Source organism: Dermacentor variabilis, chromosome 11, assembly GCF_050947875.1.
Source record: "Dermacentor variabilis isolate Ectoservices chromosome 11, ASM5094787v1, whole genome shotgun sequence".
NCBI classification, from domain to species: Eukaryota; Metazoa; Arthropoda; class Arachnida; order Ixodida; family Ixodidae; genus Dermacentor; species Dermacentor variabilis.
Window position 1 is genome coordinate 89,935,767 of NC_134578.1, and position 24,939 is coordinate 89,960,705.

The window sequence follows — 24,939 nt, forward strand, 5'->3', positions numbered from 1 at the left end:
GCCCTGACCGTAGATGCGTCGCCGTCCTGGCGCACAGGGACAAAGATGGCCAGGAACGCCCTGTGTCATTTGGTTCTAGTCGCGTTGCTTCTAGAGCAACACTACGGCCAGCTGGACAAGGAAGGCCTGGCCCTCATGTTCGGTGCCGAACGCTTCAACCAGTATCTGTGGGGCCAGAAGTTCTAGGTGGTCGCGGACCACAAGCCGCTCTTCGGACTGCTGGGGCCTGACAAGGCAGTTTTCGTGCAGGCATCACCTCGAGTAGTACGCTGGGCCTTGAGGCTGGCGTCTTACAGTTATCAGCTGGTTTACCATCCGGGAAAGGACCTGGCACCTGCTGATATGCCTGAGCCGCCTGCACCTGTCAGAGGTGCCTGATGCTGTTCCAGAGCCTGCTGAAATGCTCATGCTGGAGCGCGCGTACCCAGAGGTGGCCTCCAGATGTGCGATATCGCAAGCGACCAGCCCGGACCCAGTCCTGTTTCAGGTGGTCAAGGCCGTATCCCGTTGGAAGGAATTGGTTCAGTAGGCCTATATCCACAAGCCCACTGAGCTGAGCTTGCACCAGGGCTGCCTTCTGTGCGGGTCCAGGGTGGTGATTCCACAAAGTCTCCGTTCTAGGGTCCTGCACTTGCTGCACGCGGGTCATCCTGGCGTGGAAAAGACTAAGATGGTGGCCCGGTCCCATGTTTGGTGGTCTGGCCTAGACCAGGACATCGCTCACATGGTGCAGAGCTGCCAAATCTGCCTGGAGAATCAGCGGGCATCACGTCATGTGGTAAACACCTCCTGGCAGATCTGCACCGAGAACCTGGTCCCGCCTACATGTGGATTTTTGGGGACCCTTCAAGGGCCATTCCTGGTGGTGGCGGACACCTTATCGACATTGGTGGAGGTTCTGCCTTTCCCCACTCCATCAGCAGGTGCGGCCATTGCAGCGCTACGATAGGTCTTTGCTGCCCAGGGGTTGCCGGATGTCACCGTGTCCGACAATGGTCCTGCTTTCGCCAAGGCAGAGTACCTGGCCTCGCTGACGAAGAACGGAATCCGCCGGATGATGGTTCCGCCTACAACCGTGCTTCAAGCTGTACAGCCGAGCAGGTGGTGCAAACCATCAAGGACGAGTTCAAGAAGACCCGGAATGGAGATTTCGGGACGCAGATGGCACGGATACTGTTCGAATACCGGACCACGCCCAACGATGTCACTGCCCGTGCCCCCTGTGAGCTCCTGCTGGATCGGATGGTCGAGACGCCCGTGGACGTCTTCCATTCGGACGTCCGATCCACAGTGTCCCTGAAGCAGCTGAAGCAGAAGCTGGCTGCTGACCGAGGGTGCCGTTGCGGGCCTTTGCCGGAGTTGGGAGCTCCAGGTTCTGCCAGGAACTTTCGTCCTGGCCCACTCTGGTCCGCCGGACAGTTGGTGTCTCCGGCCAGTGCCTCATCGCTGATCGTCCCCATGCCAGGCGGGGCCACGTGGCACAGACACGCCGACCATGTTAGGCCTCGCCTCGGGACCTGGCCAGCACCCTCGACTGCCACTTCAGAGTTCCTGCCCGCAGGAGGGCTAGCGGCAACGCCAGTCGCTTCAAACGGAGCACCGCCCACCTCGGAGGCGAGTTGTGCGGGGCCCTTTGGGCCGGTGTGAAGTCCGGCACCACTCACAAGGCCGACCACTGCGGGCCCTCCGGGTGGAGCGAGGCTGTCTCGGGCAGCACCCGGCGTTGCCGCACCCGGCCCATCAACACCGGTGTCCAGGCGGAGTACAAGACGGCGGAGGCCACCAGATCGTTACTCGCCTGGGTAGCAAGCACGTCGACCCGGCTAGGGCGGAGGCAGAGCCTCGCACTTTGAACTTCGACGTTTGTTGTTGACAAACAAACAGGGGGTAAGGGGGTGTAACAAGCATGTGACGCCCCCTTGGGCATAATCTTCGTAGGCCCGCCGTGCTCGGTGGCCTGCCAGGCTCGGTAGGCAACATTGGTCACCGCACCACAATAAACACAGACGAGCACAGCTGCTCGGCAGGCAGTCATCGTTCACCACTACCACGCTACAGAGCGTCTGTCTGACGGAGGGTGCCTCGAGCCCTCCCTTGTTCCCGAACCGGGACGGATCGTGACAGCACCTACAAATAAAGCTTAAACAAAACAAATAAAAGATAGTTTACAATGTTCTAAAACTAACTAGCAAAGTTATGTGAAAGCGGTATTCTACGTAACTATATTGTTTCTTGGTAGGACCTGACGTAGACTGCTCACTCGTCACCTATTTCTTTACGTGCTTAACCCTACTGACATAAAATTACGATATGAGAATCTTTTCCCACGTGTTAGGCGTATAGCATACGCAACGACATCCGTTCTGTTTCAGTCCGTCCAAACCAGACGAAGCACTAACAGAACCACTGAAGTACTTTGAAACTCTCCAACATTATACCGATAGCAGGAGACACTTCCCCCCCCCCCCACCAAACCATTCCCTTAACCGAGATGACACCGCGTGGCAACAGCTAGTAACTCATTCCCGTGTCTATTTTACCTTCACATCTTCCACCGCACACAATATCCCTCATACTCTCCCTACTGTAGAGCAAAACCTAAAGTATATCACTGCACCTGGGAATGCCCACACCGTCCGGGCTACTCCCCTGTTCCTTTACCTTCCTCTTGGGAGACTGCGCCGACCAACCTAGACCCGCAGAATCAGCGATGGCTGATCCATCGGGCACGTGGAGTGGCGCGCCTTATGGGGCCCCGAAATGAAGGCTCCACCCTACGAGGAAGCCACACCACGTCATTAACAATAAACGTTCTCTCTCTCCCTCCCTCTTTCTTACGCTGTCTTTTATTACGCTATGTGTTCAACTTTATATGATCTATTCACATTATTATGTTTTTGCAGGTGTTCCAGATGCCCTCCCGGACATGAATTATACATTATTATATTCAGATTACAAAGCTTGTCTGATCCTTGCAATAACAGGCGTAGCCAACCGTAAGCAGAATCTTTCCTTTTTCTTTGCTTATAAACCAGGATATACGCGTAGATGTATGGATGAATTGATGGATGCTGTGAGCGTCCGCTTTGAAACAGTTTGGTGGGTTGCGCCGCCATCAAGCCCGCCGATGAACGCGTCACTGGTGGCGGCCTTGGTAAGTGCACTCCGGGAAGGGCCTAGTCTTCTGCGTCGCTGCTTAAGCGTCCCTATTTGATTCACGTTTTCGGCATAAAACAATCAACACGCGTCGCATGTGTGTAGTGACCGAAGTTTGATACCGCGTCGAAGAGCCGTGGTTGTTTGGTGAAGTGCTCAAATACCAGAAAAACCTCGCCGGTGACATGGTTCGACCCCTTACCCACAAGGCCTCATGAGTGGTAGCTACACAAGCAATAAATCGCCGCATTTCGAGCGGGAAACTTTTGGATTTCACGCTTTCTTTCTGTCATGTCGGTGTTTATTACAATCGGCTATGTCTACACGGGTAAACGAGAAAGTTGATCTCGGCGTATACATATACAGGGTGTTTCAGCGAACACTTTCAAAATATCTTAAAGGTTGCCTGTGAACACTTAGCTCAATTGTAGTTTATGAGCCGGCCTACTCGAAGCAGCGGACACTACTTGCAAAAACGTTGAACTGCAAAATGGAATAATTAACAAGGATTCACTAATTAACTTTCTAGCTACTCATCTTATAACCCATATTGTAATTTTTTGGTGTGCTTCAGTGCATGAAACGACGTTCTGTTAACAAATTAACTGGAACGCCACTGCATTTCTCCGCAAAGTTCGGGAATTTATATCTCGAAACTGGTGCCATATTGAAAATTCTTTCCAAGTGGATCCACCTTGCGAACTCCAGGGCTAGAATTTCTAAATTGCAATATTGGCCATAAAGTATTAGTCGAAACTTAATTAGCGAATTTTCAATAATTATTCGATTTTTAATCTCAATTTTGATTCAAGTATTGTCCACCGCATCGAGTAGACCAGCTGATGAACTGCAATTGTGATGTTTTCCACAGGCAACTATTAAAGATTTTTGCAAGTGTTCACTAAAACATCCTGTATTTTGGTTCCCTTTGAATGCAGGGAAGCATGGGGTTTGAAGGAATTTCGCTTGCGTTTCGAATGGCGCTGTCCGCATCTACCGTTTGCTACTTCTGTGTCGTGTTGCTCCAGCTAGGGTTCAGGACTGCACAAGCGCATCGTGTTGCGTGTTAAAGGTGCTGATGCTTGCAAGCACTGATTTTGATGGTTTTATGCAGCCCGTGAAGTCGTCGCACCAGCTCTAACGCTGTTGATGTTCTTGTAATGGTTTTTACGTGACTTCGGGCATGTTGAACCGCTGCTAGTTCATGCACAGTTTTTGCAGATTTGTTAAGCATGAGAGTTTCGAATCGTCTTGTTTGTAACGGCTTTATATCACGGTGTACTTTTCGGAATGTTTTTATTACAGGCTTAATGAAAGTGCTTCTTTGACAGCTTGCTTTCTCTAGGCCGACGAAATTGTCAATATTTTGGTTGCACAGAAGATGTGTTAAAAATGGCACAGCTCAGCGCCAGGATTGCTCTAAGTTGCTGGATATGGTACTACGGTTCGACTTTCGCTGAAAAATTTGCGTCATCATTGTGAAGTCATTACAGCTTCTTACTGTCTCAGAAGGTTTACCACGGGGAGTGGTCAATTTGTTTCACGGCTGAGTTAATTTTGCATATACAATTAGCATCGATTTTAATTTTTTTCAATATCATTTGAGATGTAGCGGCTTCCTTCATCCATAATATTCGAAAGAAAACATTCGTAATTTGGTAAGGCATCAGCTTTTTAATGACCTGAGCAGGTCATTAAAGGGACACTAAAGGTTACTATTAAGTGAACGTGGCCTGTTGAAATACCATCCCAGAAACCTCGAAACGCTTGTTTCGTGCCAAGGAGAGACTTAATTTATGAGAAAATGCGTTCTGAAGCGTCCGCGTACCTCTAGCGCTGTTCAAATCGCCCGCCCTCCGATCGAGGAGTACTGACATCATGGTCTCACAGTGACGTTGCGCCATCGGTGAGTAGAACGGCGTCCGCAGACGGCGCTACGGCTTTTCTGCGCAAAACGCGAACGCGCGGCCAGAAACATAGCCAAGACAGAGCCGACAGCAGAGCGAAAGCGGGAGTATGGTGGCTAGCGGCAGGAGAAACGAATTACGTCCCACATTACGTCCCACGGCACACGGAGAGTCCGTTTTCGTTAAACTATAGGCCGCGGCGAGCTCGCGGCGTGATCGGCGTGGTCTATGAGAAGCGACGAGCCTTTTCGCACTCGCAACAGGGCACAAAAATGTGCGAATCGACGCAAAACTCGGCCTAGAAACGTGCTTCGCCACAGCCAGGGCTCAATACGACCCAAGCTGGCACGACCCAGATGTCGTTTCCCGCACCGCCACCAGGCGCCGCTACTATACCTCAAACTCCAGCTCAAGGCGCCCATAAGCTGGTACTTCATTCTATGACGCTAACTTCGACGCTCGTCGCAATGGACCCTGACACCGACAGATTGGCTCGCGATGGTGGGCTCAACTTCAGCGATTTGAGCACCGACGAGCGCGACCTGCTGCTGAGGGCTCGCACTGCCGGCGTCGTTGCGTACTACGACGGCGGCCTCGACACCGGCTCTCCGGAGCGGGAAAGCAACGAGGGCTTCCCACGACATCACATGGACGTGGCATTCTCGCTGCTTGTTCCAAATGAAAGTTTCGCGAGCCAGAAGAACCCTCACAGCACGACGCGATAACGAAACTACTGAAACTCCAAAGCGTGCGCGGCGCAGAGTCGAGCGCGCAGAGTCGAGCGAAAACGAAACCTTTCGAACACCCATATTACTGAAGGGTAACGTCAAAATGTTATTTTTTCTTACAATCGAATAGACGTAGACAAGTAACATTTTTTTCCGTCTTATAATCGAATGAAATGATATTTTTAATACGAGTTGTTGAGTATTAGTAACACAAATTATGAGGAGTCCTTTCGTCATCGGGCTAGTACCGGAATGTCGCTGGGGGGTCTCAAATCGTGTCATGCATTTACCTCAATTTCTCGGTTACTAAAGCTCTGTTCGCGATTATATTGACGCCTTAGACGTTCTAGAACATTGCTCTACCACTTTAACTTGCGTTTCTGGTAACCTTTAGTGTCCCTTTAAGACATCTCGAAATTGCGCATACTGCCACGGGGAAGGTTAGTTCGTCGACGCACGCAGCGTAATTGCATGGGCCGTTGCGCGCTAACGCACGTTTTTATTGGCCAGTGTTTTTGGCGAAGTTAGTTTACCAAGGTACACATTTACGTTAACAATCTCGCAATTGCTCTTCTTGAGGTGACTTTGGCAGCAACTATTTGGCGATGTCACGTGTATTCATCGGTAGCCAAATAGCTACAATGTGTGCCGGCCTCCTGCTGGGCGGGGTTGTTGCAGGTCTAAGTCTGCACCAATGACGTGTGCGTATGTACTGCGCGGAAGTTACTATGACCCTATGTTGCTGAGCAACGTTTCACCGGACCGTACCCTAGCCGCTTCGGCCGGCAGAGCGCACATACTCACCAAGCAAGAGGGAAAGTACGACGTACAGAAACAGTATTGTGGCAAGGTTAGGATTCAAAGAAAATGATCGAGACAATGCATTAGTTAACAAAACGAAGCGGCTACTTAACCCGACTGTCTCTTCATAAATGGTCTTCTGAATTCTGAGTACACTTGCCTGCGGTCATGTGGAGTTATTTGTACCAAACTACGGTAACATTCTGTACATGTCCGCTTTCATAGATGCCTGCGCCTTTGCTACAACTGTCGCCGCAGAAGCAGATGTCTAGCAGCCGAGAAAAATGGAAATCGTAGCCGCAAACTTAAAGGACAATCCCGAAATTTTTCACCAACTAAAGGTATTAGAATGTTTGTTTCCGAGACCCCTCTGTCATGCGGTTGATAGTAGAAATGTTCCGCAAATTCGAAAACAAGTTTAATTAAGGAAGAAAGCGTAAGAACTAAACCGAAACCTGACCAGGCAACCGAGCGAACCTCTTTCTGTGACGTCACGAGAGTTCTCCCCCGCGGGGAGGGCGTGCAAGGCATGCCGGGCACAGCAGGGAAGAAGTTTGGGCGTGTTGGTGGGATACATGCGAACTGGGATACATAGCGCAAGAAAGACACAGGGACAAGCAGGAACACAGGATGGGCGCTAACTTTCAACAGTTGATTTATTGCAGCTGGTGAGCGTACATCTACTCACTGGGACGCCCCTGCAATAGACACACAGAAGGGAAGGAGGTAAAGCAGTCGTGTCAACTATGCCCAAAAATTCAAGCTCTTTCTTTGATAAAAGTATAGAGGGTGTGCTAACGCAATCGTCACCTGCTCTGGCTATTTTAGCTACTTCGACAATTATCCTCGTAATCTTACTCCTGCGGTGACAGACAACAACAGTTTGTTTTAAGAGATTGGACTTGTCGAAACGTTGGCCTTTACGAAAAGTCCACTTGTCGAAACATTGGCTCCTGCATTCACCTAGTTCACGTTTTGCAAACCCGCAGGCGTGGCGCAGGCTTGCAAGAAAACGAGTCAGGGAACCTGCTTTGCCTAAACAAAATATTTCGAAGCAGTCAAAGGGACGCTCAACCACTTTTACAGCAAATATGTATATGGCTAGCCGATTCGTCCGTACGTCCGTCTGGCTGTGCCGAAAACTCCTCCGGCGCAATCCTATGCGCATGCGCGAAATAAATAGCGAAAGTTGCGCCATTAGCCAGCACCACCTAGATAGCACAAGGCCTGTTTACTTCGATCCATGACGTCGCGCTACTTGGCCCAAAACTTCCATTGACAAGGCTAGCGTGATGAAAGCGGTGACGTGAAAATCATTGTTGCCTGTTCGGGAGCATCCCCATTGACGTCGTTGCTCTCTGTCGCAGCCGAGCGCGGGCGCAGCTGTTTCTCCTTGGCTTCGAAATAGGTAGGCCACGCGTCACGCCCACTCCTTAGTTGCACGCAGCTTTCCATAAGCAACGCCGCGAGAAGAACCGGGAGCGCACTCGTCTACGCCATGTCGATAGTGCAGCCCGGGCACAAGAACGTGCTCGTACAGCCGAGCGCAACCAGCAACTGCGTACTGAGGATCCGGCAGCCTACTGAGCCGTCCTTTAATGAACCGTTGGGATTAACCCTGGCATGAAACACCGGGGCCACACGTTTCAGCTTCGCTGGTTCACCATCTCTACGGAGTGCTTGGGCGGTGGTTTAGGACATAGGAAAGAAGGGCTGCCGGTCTTATCATCAGCCCCCTGTGATTACATCAGCCAAATAATATTGCAGTGCACGCAGCATGAAATTTATAGCCTCATGTCAAATGGAGTAAAAACGTATTTGCTGTCTCCTTCGCAATGTCGTAATGCAGTGTCATCATAAGCATCGCAGTCCACAAAAGCTATTGGTTGACTTTGTTATGGCGAGGACATTCTATGCAATAGAATTGTTGCTCATTTGATTTATTCAATAAATAAACACATCTCCTCAATCCGAAAAAAAAAGGAAGCAGCAAAACCATTTTATCTTTGCACTGCTGACCTACAAACGACACTTGCACATTGCGGCCAATGCAGCGCTTAGCCTCCGAGATGAAAAGCCCAGCGCAGATCACGCAGCGATCACGGAGTCCAGACATGAGCGGTCTCACCGCCGGCGTTCAGCCTTTGGGTGAGGCCAGCGGCACATTGCTACATTGATGTCTCCCTTGTGTAGCTTCCATCACACTCGTGAAAATGAAAGGAGAAAGAAGGCAGCTTACCGTTCTGATAACTTCGTCTGACGTCATTGCTGCTTGAAGGAAATCGAAAAAAAATGCGACGGGAGATTCGTGAGCCGACGTAGTTTAACCGTGACGTCGTTTTATGATCAGCAAAATAGTGTTTCAGGACCCCAAAAAATGACGTACGCTGCGCCACATGCCTCGTACCACGTCGTTCCTCGAAAACCTATGGGCAGCGGTGCACGCTTTCCTGGTAGACAACCCAGCTTCGTGTAGCATATAAATGTTAGTCCTAAATAATTCCAGTGGCTCCCAAAAACAATGTCAGTATAGTGCAGATGAAGCAGTCACGAGAAGACAGTCATTTTAGGTGACGATAAGTGGCCAAACAAACGAAGCTTCAGCCTGACGAAGAGCGGCACTGACAAAGACCAGCGTTCCTGTCGAAATTGTGGCTGCAGACTGCGCAACCCTTCGTTCTATTCATTTGAAAGACTATATAAAAGACTATATATATACATTTTATAGACTATATGAAAGTATACGCGAACTCTATTCTATATTTGTTCAACTCACCATGTACCTAAGCTAAATACCCTGTCTTTAGGAATCCACTGAAACACTTGTATAAGTGTCGAGACAAACCATGTCGGAGTGACCAAGTACTGAGGCCCGTAATACCCGCTGTCGAAGCAGAATCTAGTTAGTTGTCGAGAGCTTTCTCAACATTAGCGGCAGTCATGGTCAATACGCTAATCCTGGAATAGGGGCCAGGAGACTGGCCATACAACATCAATAGAACATTCTGCTTGGGGAGGATAAAACACTTTATGGAAACCGTTTACGAGAGCGACGTCATCTGTCTTCAGATAACCTTCAGCTGATCGACACGAAGCTCAGTGCAGCTTACTTCGCGCACATTCAAATAAAGTTTCTTTGGCCTCGTCTATGCTTCGGCCATCTACGTGAACATGCACATGTTTTGCGTTCTCACCGCAACGGCACAAATATAAAGAAACATTTTGAGTGTGAAATGACGTTAACAACGACTCATTTTCGTTATATGTAACAAGGCATATTTTTTGTTCTCATAGGAAAGCATCAAATCGCTCTTAAAGGCAAGGGTCGCCCGCTTGTTGTCTGTTCATACCAAACATTCCAACGAAATGTTGGCAAAAATTAAAAGAGCACTTCACGCAAGCAGCGATCATTGTAGCTTGATGGGCGCTTTTGTTAGGTGTGAGTACTATTTCATTCTGCTAAGTAATTTTCAGGAGACTGGCTTGCCTACGGTTACCTTACCTTTTGGATAAGGGGTCAATACAAAACAAAATGAGTAGCCTGTATCGGGAAGCAGCCATGGTGGAGTACGGGAAACACATTTAGTGTACTGCTGAGGGCGTGTATGGGCACTAAGGTGAAAGAATAACGTAACCAAATATACAAGTGAGATTTGTTCACACGATACAAAGTTACACGCTTAACTTATCATACAGCTAGTGGGGGTCGTTTGGTATGATGTTGTAATCGTACCCACTATTTGCAGTGAGCCTACCTTGATGTAAAGTGGCGGGTACGAATCGAAATCCCTCCGCTTTGTTGCCCGAGTCTCATCATGCTATAAGTGTCGAACTCGGGGCTCCCCATAGCCGAGAAACCGTGAAACTTCAGCATAAAATGGCACACTTGTTGGCCTTATAACTAGAGATGCGAAGTTAAGCAGTAGAAATGTTGTTTTGGCGCCTATAAGAATGCTGTCATTTCGGGAATATAGAGGCACCAAGAATTATCTTTCAGCCCACGGATAGGCTCAATTATTAAAGCATTATACTGTGAATTAGAGTATAAATTATGCTTTTTTAAGGAGCACAGCCCACTACATACTTGCTTTATGTAATTAACTGTAACTTTCCGATAAAACGTAATGAGGCAAGTTCCATACATTTTAATATTCATGTGAATTTTAGTGTCACTAGACTTCACGAGAAAATGTATGACAGCAGTGACACACAGGCACCATATCAAAATTTTATGCTTTAATGTGTCACTTCTATCACCGAATATTTGTGTGCATTCAGCGAAAGAACGCTCAACGTGCAACAGTGTTAGCAGCCCATATTTGTACTTCAGAGCATTCGATGTTGTATGCTCTGTTGCATTGCAGAATGTTCACCGTTCAGACTGTTGCATCATTCTTTAAATACTGAAAAGCCCAGTTTGTCAGATACAAACTCATGTTTCCACCTCTACCAGCAACAGGTCCTTTGGAGAAGGCCACAAGCCTTTTCTAAACGTCCAAAATTACCCCTAAATTCCGGGCCAGTGTTACGCTCCGTCGTTCAATTATCCCGATGATATCGGCTCAAAACTAGAAGTGGGCGCAAAGTACTCTAACTACCCTGCAAGTGCACTGTCGCTTAGAGCAGCTTGAGCCATTCTCACAGCAATAATGCTGTCTGCGGCGAAGCTATTTTAACAGCCTTTGCACTGGCAAAGTTTGTGGTAAGTTTACCTGGTACCTTCAGGTAATTTTCCCTGCGAGTAATATATAATCAGCAATATGATAATCAAAGTAAGGCTACGAAATTAACGGAAAAATATTTATTCGGCTGTGAATATATAACTTAGGCGTCAAGGTTAAAACAGGCTTTGATAGGCACAATAAAAGTGACACTAAAATGTTCCTAAGCCCACAGTTTATGCTTACGTGTTTAATAGGCCCGACAAGGGCGTAAGGAACAAAAATAGGCATTTGGCTAAGGGTGCGGTCAACACTTATAACTTAGGGTATTCACAGTTTGATCTCTCATACATACTATGGCTGAGTAAGGTCTTTCAAACGCGAACATTCCCGTTCAGATGCCCAAACGCATTGGCAAACTATTGATCTGTGAACACCGAGCAAGAGGCTAAATTCAGCTCCCTTTGAGCCATGCGCGGCACAACCGTAGGTCCATCTGTGCACATGAAACAGGCATGATAAAGTAATGGCATTTTTGCTGAGCACAATGACGCCAAAGAAAGTCACGTGCGCAGTACGATAGCAAGGACATGAGCAATAATATTATGACGTGGTTTCGTTGCATGTAGCTTTATCGAGCGACCCCCTATGCTTTCCGAACTGAAAGATGTTTCACGTCTAAGTTGTGAAGCCTGGTGAGCCTCCAATGAAATAACTGAAAAGTGTTTAAACTAACGTAAGTATTCTGTGGCCCAACAAAAAAAAGCGCTCAAAATAAAAAATACAGAACAATGCCACGCGGCAACGCATACGCACGCAAGGGGTAGCAGGAGTCCTAGACGTAAACCTCGTCCTTTAGTAAGCTTCGCATCTTAGGCACGTGGACAGCCATATATTTGGATTAAATAAAAGCCGGAAATGGGCGCCGAGCCCTGCTGACGAGTTAGGAAAACAGCGTGGTTCCGGTATTTGAAGGTACATACAGTACTTTCTGCCGCGTGGCCTCTCGGTCACTTGGAAAAATCGAAGAAGTACGGGCTTTTTATATTCGTAAATAAAAACTGCCCAACGCAAGAATTACTTGGAATTAAATGCAGTTATGGGTAATTTTTGCGCATCCTCGGTAATCTTTGCAAGGCCACCTTATGGTTTACTTTATTACTACCAGCTACACTGGAGCAGCGACTCTACGCCGGCCTTGCACGGTTCGCCAAACGTTCACAAGCAACGTGCACGCGGCATCCCCTTGGGAATTAAGTAGCCTTAACCTGTAACCTCAATATCCTGGCATAAGTACTCTACCGAAGATGATGAACGCTCTCACCGTCATGTAATGTTCTGCCTCACAAAAATATTTTCAATAATGTCACTGGCCAGCATGGCACAGGCAATACAGTCACTGCATAAGCTGGAGGACCGGCTCCATAGGAGCTCCATTAGAGGGTCTTCATGCACATCAGGGTCTTCGCGGCGAAGTCTATTCTCCTCCCCCCTCCCGCCCCCCGTATTACGAAAACAATCTCTGCTGCCCTCCCGCCGTCAACGACGAGGTGCGGCTTGTACTGCCGCTTGTGCTGTTCTCTGCACAGCGGTCTGCTCAGCCCGATGTTCTTGTTGCAGTGGCCTGTGTAGCTCAAGGATTCCCTTCTTCAGCAGCGGTTTGTACCTTGCGAGGAGGCGCGGTAACGTGCACCGAAGAGTAAACACAGATGTCCGTACTATTTAGTGCACAAGAGATATGATTTGATCCGTGGCACGGTACGTTGCTGTTGTTGATGATGAGGATAATGATAGTTTATTGGCATTCCCTTCGAAACGGGCTGGAGACAATTAGTCACCTAGCCTGCATAAGTTAACCAGGTTCAGCAACAAGCAGCATCCAATTGCTATTAGCAAGTGCTACATGTCCGGACACCTGAAGGAGTATAACGGAACTACGATGCAAAGTTTGTACGCATCGACGCTACGCAGCGCGCGTGTCCCATTGCGTGTCAAATGGCCCAATACCATGCCAATGATGATGATTTAATGGCATTCCCTTTGAAGCGCGACGAGGACATAGAGCCACCTAGCCTGCTTGAATTTATCAGGTATGCCATAAACGTTTTTCATTACATCAATAGTTATGCGTAACCATATTCTTCTTGTTTATCATCAAAACTTCTCTATCTACTTTTTACCGCTACCTATGCAATTGCTACCTGGCGTGCCATCCGGTGTAATAATATGCAACTAGAACGCAAAGGGTGCACCTATAGATGTTATGCGTCGCGCAATCACATCGTAAGCCAAGTGGCACAATAGGATGTTAACGATGGTCGTGATGATGATTTATTGGCATCCCCTAGAAACTCGGCGGTGACATAGTCACCTAGCCAGCTTTATTTAGTCAGGTACAGAATATATATTTTTTCTAGCATTCTTGTATACGTGATGGTGATGATGATGATGATGATGATGATCATCATCATCATGTGTTTGGCGCATAGCCGCTCACGGGGATTGGCCAAGGGTCGGGCAGATTTTACATATGTGTTAATGTAATAAATTTATAAATCTATAATTTTGATAAATAAGTTAAAGCGAGGAAAGTTCACAACGATAAAGCAGACAGTCATTCAATAAAAAAGAAAAAGGTATATATTGTTACGAGGAGTTGCGGAGGAATGGTTTTATTTACAGGAGAATTGGACGATGATGGTAGCGTGATCGTAGCGCAGCCCGGCCTCTCAAACGCCTCGTTCTCTTCGTCTTCTCTTCCTTCTCTTCTTTCCGTGCCTTTCGTATCTGTTACATTTCCCCGCAAGCAGACGAAGCCCGTGGGGCGAGTCAGGATGGACAAGGAGGGTAGAAAGGCTTCAGGCGAGCAATATGAGTCAGCTGAGTTCTGCTTGATCTCCGACCATTGCACAGTAGGCGAGCTATGACGTAAGTGAGTTCGCTCAGGCGGTCCACAACTACATATGGGCCTGAATATTGTGACAGGAACTTTTGGCACAATCCACGCTTGCGTTGCGGTGTCCAAAGAAGGACTAAGTCACCTTTTTGCAGCGATACTTGTACGTGACGGTCGTCGTATCGCTCTTTCGAACGACTTTGCGAGGCCAGAGTACGAATACGACCTATTCGACGCGCTTCTTCGGCGAGACACAAAGTCACCGATACAGAATCATCACCGTGCAGAACGAAGGGTAAGAAAGTGTCCAGAGGGCTTCGCGGTAACCTTACATACAGGAGATAAAATGGGCTATAGTTCGTGGTTTCGTGCTTCGCCGTGTTGTACGCATAGGTGATGAAAGGCAGCACGTCGTCCCAGTTCTTATGATTGGAGGAGACGTACATGGCAAGCATGTTAGTCAGCGTTCTGTTTGTTCTTTCAACGAGGCCATTGGTCTGTGGATGATATGGCGTGGAATGACGAAACTGTGAAGTGCACAAACGAAGCAACTCTTCAATGGCATCAGCCGTGAACTGGCGACCACGGTCGCTGATGATGACACGTGGTGGGCCATGACGAAGGACCACGGAACGGAGCAGGAACACCGCCACGCAAGCAGCAGTGGAAGACGGTATGGCTGCAGTTTCTGCATACCGTGTAAGATGGCCTACGCAGACAATTATCCAGCGGTTCTTGTTGTTGGATAACGGGAATTGACCCAAAAGGTCAATGCCTACTTGCTCGAACGGCGTACTGGGCGGTGTCAATGGCCGAAGGGGACCCGGGGCTGCGGTGGTCGGTCGCTTGTGACGTTGGCACGTTTCACAACTATCGACATAGCGCTTGGTTGTTTCGTACATCTTGGGCCAGTAAAAGCGCTCCTGCGTGCGGTGCAGCGTTCGTACGAAGCCGAAATGGCCGGATGTCACATCGTCATGCATGGCGCGTAGAACGTCGGAGCAGAGACTCTCGGGGACTACCAGCAGAAAACGCGCTCCATGCCCGGAGTAATTAGTTTTGTACAGCAATTTATCACGGACAGTAAAGCGACCGCTGCCTTTAGAAGTACGGGCGGCGACAAAAAGCGGATCAAGGGTAACATCATCCCGTTGTTCTCGCTCAAAGTCTGCCGCGTCAGGGAACGTAGGAGTAACAGCAGCGAGACAGTCGTCAAAATTCTCAGCATCGCAGTCGGTAGTCGCAAGAGGAATCCGAGAGAGGCAGTCTGCGTCAGCGTGACGACGGCCACTCTTGTACGATACCACAAAGTCGTATTCCTGGAGGCGTAGTGCCCAACATGCGAGGCGACCAGAGGGATCACGCAAACCGACCAGCCAGCATAAAGAATGATGGTCGGTGATAATCTTGAATGGTCTACCGTAGAGATAACATCGAAACTTTTGTACGGCGAAAACGGCTGCCAGGCATTCCTGTTCCGTGACCGTATAATTGCGTTCAGATTTGTTCGGACAACGGCTGGCATATGCGACAACATGTTCGGCGCCACTGTGACGTAGTACAAGCACCGCTCCTATCCCGATTCCATTAGCATCAGTGTGAACTTCAGTCGGGCAAGATGGATCGAAGTGACGCAAGAGGAGTGCTGACGTTAGTATAAACTTCAGTTGAGATAATGATGCGTCACAGTCTGGTGTCCAATTGAAGGATGCATTTTGTCGCAAAATACTTGTCAACGGATAAACGATGTCGGCAAACCGGGGAACAAAACGACGAAAATACGAACATAGGCCAATGAATGAGCGGAGTTCTCGTGCTGACTGCGGTGACTTGAAGGAGCTCACTGCTTCAATCTTACGAGGATCGGGTCTGACGCCATCCTTGTCGACTAAGTGTCCCAGGACCAGTGTTTGACGTTCGCCGAACCGACACTTTTTTTAGTTTAGGACCAGTCCAGCTTTATCAATGCAGTCGAGAACGACGCTGAGGCGTTCGTTATGTTCTTCAAACGTGCAGCCAAAGATTACAACATCATCTAGGTAACACATGCATATCTCCCACTTTAGACCACGTAGTACTGTGTCCATGAATCTTTCAAAGGTGGCAGGAGCATTGCAAAGGCCAAAAGGCATAACATTAAATTCGAATAGGCCATCTGGAGTCACGAAAGCGGTCTTTTCCTTGTCGGCAGGGTCCATAGGTATTTGCCAATACCCCGATCGCAAATCAAGTGTTGAGAAGTAAGAAGCAGCGTGTAAGCAATCAATGACGTCATCTATTCGCGGTAGTGGATAGACATCCTTCTTCGTCACTGAGTTTAGATGTCTGTAATACACGCAGAATCTCCAGGAGCCATCTTTTTTTCGGACCAGGATTACTGGGGATGCCCATGGACTAGATGATTCTTCAATGACACCTTTGTTCATCATCTCCTTGATTTGCTCGGCAATAACTTTGCGTTCGGACGATGACACTCGGTAGGGCTTCTGGCGGATGGGGTGTGCTGAGCCGGTATCTATTCTGTGACGAGCGCGGGATGACGGTAAATGAAGGGGTGCATCTCCATGCGTGAAGTCAAATACAGCCATATGCCTGGCAAGGACTTGTACCAGTGCTTGCCGTTCCGATGTACCGAAACCCTTGCTGATCATGTCAAGCATCAACTCTTCAGAATGGCGATTATCGCAAGGAGAGCAAGCTGTAGAGACGTCCGTAGTTAGTGCCGCTATTGAGCTACATGCGGCTTCATCGAAAAGAGCGATTTTCATACCGCGAGGAAGGACAACCGGCGTGGCGGAACAGTTCAGCGCCCACAATTTGGCGACTCCTTTCGTCATGCACACGACAGAGCAGGGCACAAGTATATCTTTTTTAGCACAGTTTATGCGGAGAGGTCTAACTACAAGGTCAACACAATCAGCATCAACAGTAGTTGCCGACACACGAACGGGCGTCAGGCACCACGATGGTGCAATCACTTCATCAAGAACACTGAGTGTGTCTGCGTCCCTGTCTTCACCACCCGAGCTTTGTTCAGAACGTGCTGATATTAATAACTTGTTCAGTGATATTTCGCCACAACCACAGTCCACGGAAGCGCCGCACTGTTCAAGAAAATCGATACCAAGAATAACATCGTGCGAACAACGAGAAAGAACAAGGAATTCCGACACAAACACTTTCCCAGCCAACGAAACACTCGCAGCACAAACACCAAGGGGATGAAGCCACTCACCGCCTACTCCACGAAAGGTAGTACCGTCGTTCCAAGAAAATATAACTTTGTGGCCTAGACGGTTTTTGAAAGCGAGGCTCATCACAGACACAGTCGCCCCAGTATCCACTAACGCCATGGTCGGTATTCCGTCAATCGAGACATTCACTTTGTTTTTGTACATCACAACAGGCAGAGGTATTTCTTGCAAAGACCGTCCGGCGACCACACCTCCATTGGCCGCGGATGCTAGTTTCCCGGCGGCGGTGAGGAAGAACGGCGCCGAGGGGACGGAGAGCGACGGAGACGGCTATTTGGCGGCGTCAGACTCCGGTCAGATGCTGGCGAATCGCTGCGTCTTGTCTCGTGTGAGAAGTGATCCCTTGGAAGCAAATCGGTCGTCCGCAGGTCATATGAAGTACGGGTTCTGGGTGGCGAGAACATCGATGGTGTCCTACGTGATTGACGGGCTTGGCGACAATACCGAGCTATATGGCCTGTGGAACCGCAGTTGTAGCACACGGGAGGGTCGCGGTTCACAGCGTCTTCCTCGAAACGAATGGTTGACGGCTGCGGGCGGCGAGAAAGTTCGTTGTCATGTGGATAACGTGTCTCTGCTGCTTGCTGAAATCGGGTATATCTTTCATAAGTCGCGTCGTGGTAGTAGGGTCGGCGCTGTTCTTGTCGCGGCCGGACAGAAGACGCCGGGCCTCGGGGGTAAAAACGCGGCTGCTCTCGTTGTGGCCGAGCGTCATAAGTAGGGCCTCTGTCGTAGAGACGTGGCTGCTGTCGGGGCGCGAGTTCATAATCCTCAGTGCCCCTTGCCGCAGGATACGGGGAGAAAGATGCCACGTATGGCTCAAAATATGGTGGTAGGCGGAAGCTAGAAGTGCTTGGATGTGTCACTTGCGCGTGCAGGCTGAGCTCTTCCCGAACTATTTGTCGTATCGTTGATGCCAGATCGAGGGGCTGGTTGCTGTCCACGCTTGCAACTGTGGTCACATTGGCTAGCCTGCCAAACTTCGGCGTGATGCGCCTCATCTTCAGTTGCTCGAAAGTACGACAGTGCCGAATGATGTCAGCGACGGAAGCCAGGCTGTCTTTTGCAATGAGGAAATTGTAAACATCCTCGGCAATTCCTTTTAGGATGTGCCCGACTTTGTCCTCCTCGGACATTTCGGAGTCCACCATCCTACACAGTTTGATTACTGCCTCAATGTAGGTCGTGCAGGTTTCGCCTGGTACTTGCGCACGTTGCAGTAGCATCTGTTCTGCCCTTTTCTTTTTCGTCGCGGAGTCGCCGAATCGCTCTTTGATTTCCGAAACAAATCTTCCCCATGTTATGAATGTTTCCTCGTGGTTGTCGAACCATACCAACGCAGTATCCGTTAGAAAAAACACGACGTTAGAAAGCTGAGAAGCGCTGTTCCACCTGTTGGCGGCACTCACCTGGTGATAATGGATGAGCCATTCCTCGACGTCTTCGTCCGCTCTTCCGGCGAAGGGACGCGCATCTCTCAGTTGCAGAACAGAACTTGTCGGGGCAGCAGTTGGAATGGGCCGTTGTTCGTCTGCGTCGTGGGGCATGTTCAGCTCCGGTGAATTCGGTGGGAGTCCAGCAAGGCGACTGCTCCGTCGAAGAACTCGTGGTTCAGCCTCCGTCTTCGGGTGTCGATTACCCCGCAACTCCACCACAACTGTTACGAGGAGTTGCGGAGGAATGGTTTTATTTACAGGAGAATTGGACGATGATGGTAGCGTGATCGTAGCGCAGCCCGGCCTCTCAAACTCCTCGTTCTCTTCGTCTTCTCTTCCTTCTCTTCTTGTCCGTGCCTTTCGTATCTGTTACAATATAATATAAATGAGGCGATCAAGCAGGAATGAAATGAATAATACGGTCAACAATGAAATCGGTTCGGTTCGATTCAATGATGAATTTTGGCAAGGAGATGTATACATTCCTATGTGAGGGCCCAAGCACAGACGCTCCGAAAGGCAGCATTACCGGAGTGTTCAATGGCGAGCCGAGCTGCCCACTGTAATTTCCAATGTCATTTTTCTCAGGGAGAAGAAACGCCGGCATTCCAGTAAACAAGTGTTCAATCGTTTCTTAGGAGTTCCAACAATGGCACAAAAGGGAAATTTCCAGACCAGATCGGTGCCTGTATAAATTTAGGGGTAAGACTCAAAAGCACAGTCTCGTTAATGTCACTTCCGTCTGTCTGGTTTTGCACAATTTCCCGTTCCAAGAGAATTGAAAGTGCTGTAGTTCCGAGGATGATGATAGATTTAATTTTCATGTTAAAAGGACGTACTTTCTAAATCTGACAGACGTGATAAGACCCGTTGTAGGAAGAAGGGTAAGTACAGGGCCGCTTAAAGAAGCCGTGGCCAAGGTGTCTGCCGCTTCATTCATAAATGCGCCTTTGTGCCATGTAGCCATATTAATCGCAAACTTTGTGAGTACAAAGTTTTTAATATGTGCGAGTCGCCAAGAGCAGTAAGTAAGGCACACAGTAATAAAGAGTCTCTTATTATTACCTCGGTTGTCCTGGAAACTTCTAGCTTACGCAAAGCTAGGGCAACAGCTAGGAATTCAGCTAGGAATATAGGAGTGTAGCCGGGAAGCCGAATAGAAAAACACCAATCCAATGATGATGAAAAAATTCCAACTCCGGCCTTTTCCTCAGTCTGCCAAGCATCTGCTGTTATAATTACGTTAGTGTAGAGCTGATTCAAGTGATCCTAGAGTAAGCTCTTAAGCATTTGCGAGTGAGGCTGCTTTTGCAATGTTGGGGTATATGTCATCAAATGTAATAATCAATGAATTTGAGATAATGTTTACCGTTATTACATCATTTATATGTGCATCTAACAAACTCAATAACGATTTTGTTATAATCACTTGTGGGGTGTGAAACCGATGCCATTTGACTTCAAAACATTGGGCTCGTTGACTGATAAATACTGACTGGAATCTTCTTAGTGGGGATTCATACATCCTTATATATGTTTCAACGGTGAGTATCTTAAATTTCATATCAAGGGAAGGTATTCGCGATTCCTTGTAGAGCACAGCGTTTTAGTAGAGAACAGGGAAGTTTAATTATCCTAGTAGTGAGTCCATCGGAACCTGCGGCCTCAGCTGGTAAACATAAAAGAGCATGGTACCATTGTGACATACAAATCTCTTCGAAATATTCTGATGTGCCCTGTCTCTGAGGAGAGTAGAGAAGATAGGTAGTGAATGGGGTCGATAACCCTCGCAATTAGATCTGGCGAGTCAGCTTTTTCAGTGGTGGTTAAAACTATTGACTCCAAGTTCAAGGGGCGCGGAATCGTTTTGTGGGATCTTAAAAACCGAAATAATGCACGCTTATTATTTGATATTAAATGAAATTCTATATAGCGGACATTGTAATCGTCTTTTGCCTTAGATACCATTCTTTCGAATGTTCCAACAACAAATTTAGAATTGCTCCAGTTTTTCGGAGACTGGTTATGCATGAGTTGTTTCCATGCAGTTTTACGTCGCTTGTAGTCCCGCGAACAATCGTTTTTCCTCCAATTTGTAGAAGCAGTTTCTTTGCGTACCTTTAACTCGAACTCTGACCTTTTGCCCGAAGAAGCTAAGATTGAGGAAAGAAATATCCTCAGCGTTCAATGAATAATTTTCATTGGATTTTAAAGTGGTCTGCAAGCATTTTTGAAATGTACAGTTATCCACAAAAGAGTGGATTCAAGCCCCGACGGTGGACTGCAGACCTACCACTCCAACCACAACCGGAAAATTATCACTGTTTCTCCCAACATTCACCGGTTCCCATGCAGATATGGAAAGACTTGGACCCGAAAATGTAAGCTCAAGCACAGATCAAAACTGTCCGCGAAGAAATGTAACTGAACCCAAATTTCGACACGAACAGTTTTTAGCTGTTGCCCTGTCCCATGGACGCTTTCCACACTTGTCTGATCTCGATCCCCATGATAAATGATGAGTTGAAGTCACCAGCCAATATTATCCTTTCACCACTTTTTGGCAAAACTGAGTCTAGTGGACGTGTACCCTTGCACACCCGAAGGGAAGTATATATTTACCAACCAGAAAGGCCTACTGCCAAGGAGAATAACTTCTACTGCTAGAATTTGACATTCTGGAGACATCAGCTGGAATGATATGTTTGCCTTGTGGCAAAACTTGCTTCAGACCATAATTAACAAGCGTCCAGATCTGGACGCCGATCTAGGAGAAAATATCTAAAATTGCGCAAACAAAATGCTTTTCCAGGGGATAAGCATGTTTCTTGCAGTCAAATTACATTTGCAGAAGTTTGAAAATATAGAACGTGTAAATCAGTAGAAGCAGCGAATATTGATCTGCAGTTCCATGCAGTAGATTCATCGACGTTTCAGTGAAGAGAGAACCGCAGTGACAACAATCCCCTCCAATATATCACATTTCGGTTTGACACAAGAGGGAATTTTCTTAGATTTGCTAATTGAGTGTGAAGCGGTAGCCTCCAAGGCAAAACACCTCCTTTACTGTGCTCTCACATCAAATTTCATTTTTTAGGTATCCTGATAATCAGACTTGTCTGGGCTAGTAGTGACTTTGTTTGAGGAACCTGGAACACACCTGAATTGCTTAAAATGGGTTGTGGACGCGATTTCCCCATCTTCCTGTGAGAGGGGTGAACAAGAATTCATGTCAGTATCACTTGGCAAGCATTTGGCTGAGCAGTAGCAGTCGGTACTAATTCTGCTTACTCTGACGATATCAGTCCATTAAAACATTCCGTGACGCTCTCTACAAAGCGCTCCATAATTTCAGCCATAGACTGTTCAATAGCTTGTGCGACTACCTCTGACGGGCTTCCATCAATGACAGCTTGGTGTCGTGCTGTCACACTCGCATAACCATGGGCTCTTTCCTTTACTACCGCAATGTCCTCTTGGTGTGAGCAAAGCCTTTTCTTCATAACTTACAGTATTTGGACTTCTTGAGTTCTAGCAGGGCAGTTTGAGCAATCAGCCTTGTGGGCTCCATCACAGAGGCAGCACGAGTCCGATTTGGCCGAGCAGTCACTAGCGGAATGGCTCCCGCCGCAGGCGCAACAGCGTAGGCTAGATTTCCAACCACCTATGCTATGACCACAGCGCCAAAAACTGCAACATTGTAATAGACGCGAGGCAAGCGGGTCCATTATAAAGATTAGAGGCCAGACTTTTATCTCAGTAGGGCAAGATGTACCCGCGAACGTGGCAATTACTGACTCAGTGGGGACACTTGTATTGTCCGTCACTCTGTTGAATTGGTAAACAGCAATTACTCCAACCGCGGAGAGCTATTCCAGAGTCTCTGCCAGACTTAACTTGGAGCACACACCACGAACTATTCCTTTACTGCGGGCAAAATGCAGGGGAATGAAGGCACTGATTTGCCTCGATGCAAATGATGAGCACTTAATTAGGCCTTATACGCACGGCTGGTCTTGCGAACGGCAAGCAATCCCACCTCTGCCGAATTGTCGTACGTCAGTGATGTGCAAATAGTGATGCGTGGCCGCCTGAAGTACCGCTGGCACTGCCTTTGGGTTGTTGAGCAGGATAGCTCTTCCATGCAAACGCACCAGCGCCACAGGAATGCTGCACACCCCACTACGAAAGAAAGCTTCAAGAGGCATTTGATGAGGTGGTAGTGAGGCCGACCAAGGCGGACATCGCCCCGGGCCTTCCCCTGAAGAATTTTCAGACATTTGTGGCACTATATTAATATCAAACTATATCAATTTCTCTCAAAATACTCCTTGGCACCTACAAAACTGGATTAAATCCAGCCAACAATTAGCCAAAATCCCGAGAGCTCACTGTTGCTATCCGAATCAGGGAAGGCAGCCAAGATACATATCCTTATTTTTTTCCGCAACCCTTCTTTAGCTGCCTTGTACCGCTAGCTGCGCCCCTGCTACATGTTGTTCTACCTGGTGTAATATGGAACTCCACTGCGAAATGTACACGTGTCGATGCTACATGGCGTGCATGTCACATTGCGTGTGTACTCGCGCGCTAGGACGCGCTTATAAGGCATTTTTCCGCTGCATGCTAGCAAGCGCTGGCGCGGATAATAATAAAGCGAGCCTTTAGAAAGTTAATGCCTTCAACAAACTCCTTCAAAAGCCCCTAGGAGGCATTTATGTATATCTGATAGATGACGGCACAGCTCTTTCTGGAATGTAATTGATTAATTGAAGTTCTGCCATTTCTTTTAGGCACTAATTGTACATCTGAAGAAAGAAGAACAACCGCGGAACAAGTTGCCTTACAAGAACGTGATCTGGACGAAGACACCCAGGTTACAGAGAAAAAAAAAGGTTATTACGCCGCATGGTCTCAACACGGGAGCTCCATACATACGTAGCAAGCACACGATGGAAATTGCGGGAAATTGTGCAGTAGGCTAGTTGGTTCGCTATAACACTGTTGCGCAGAGCGACGAAGGGACAGTACTTAAGCGAGAAAACAACACACGACACATGAGCGCGAACTGTCAAGAGAGTTGATAGTTCGCGTTCAGGTGTTGTGTGTTATTTTCTTGCTTAAGTACTGTTCCTTCGTTGCTCGGCGCAACAGCGTCAGTCACACGAAAGAAAGCTTGAAACCTAAGCCACAAAAGTGTAATAGCTGCAGGACACACATAAGCAGAGCTACTAGGAACACACTGCAAGCTTTGGCTCGGCTAAATATAGACAACTGTCTCCCCTGCCAGTTGTTAACCTTACGATGTACTTCTGCAACTTCCTCTGACCAGTGAGGCTTACTATTACATCATTGAGCGAGGGGTAAACTTAAGTACGTGAAGTCTTTCCTCCACTCAATACCTTCGAAGTGAGTCGGCATCATGCACATAGAACGAGCCGAAACCCTGAACTGTTCTCAAACATTACTGCCACACCAGAAGCTCAACAAAACCTTTGCGTTATGACAAGGGCCGTCTATACACTTTTATGTCATCACAGAAGAAGGCTATCTATGAATTATAATTTCACCGCCTCCCGCAAAGAAATTTCTGCTGCACTCATAGACATATTGCTTCCTGTTCCCCATTATCGTGCGCCTTGCTTGGAATGTTATTACCTAGACGCCTGTCCATCGAGTGACTATTCCTCCAGGGATCCAACTTTTTTTCTTTAGCTTACATTCGGCAACTGTTCCTGTCAAAACCTGGTTGGAAAAAAGGGACTCTGTCATGCCGTCGTCAGTAAACTATGGTTTCTGTCCACATGCTGAAACGATTCATCGCTGTTTTGCAGATTGTAGGGAAGCCGTATTCTTCTCGGGCATTCTCCAAAGAACACTTAAGAAAGATTTAGATGTCACGCCATACACAATTCGTTTCCTAGCTTTTAATGATCTCTATGACCCACCATATGACATGTTCACATTGCTCGGCTTACATAGCCTTTTGCGCAGTAGAATGTGCGACGGGCAGGCTTACCCACCGCGGAGCATTCGGTCGTTTTTCAGGAATCTTTTTATGTTCGTAGTGCTTACGCTGTGGAAGAAATAGCGCCGGACT

The 24,939-nt window shown here is 47.9% G+C and overlaps 1 protein-coding gene across 1 annotated transcript in view; it reads left to right on the plus strand.

Moving 5' to 3' along the window:
• The window catches only part of LOC142563833 (uncharacterized), a 91,043-nt gene that overhangs the window by 63,294 nt on the left and 2,810 nt on the right, over positions 1–24,939 (plus strand). The window contains exons 4-5 of the mRNA XM_075674477.1: positions 2,904–2,996; positions 23,633–23,734. Coding sequence (XP_075530592.1) covers positions 2,904–2,996; positions 23,633–23,734 — 195 coding nt within the window. The remainder of the gene's footprint in view (positions 1–2,903; positions 2,997–23,632; positions 23,735–24,939) is intronic.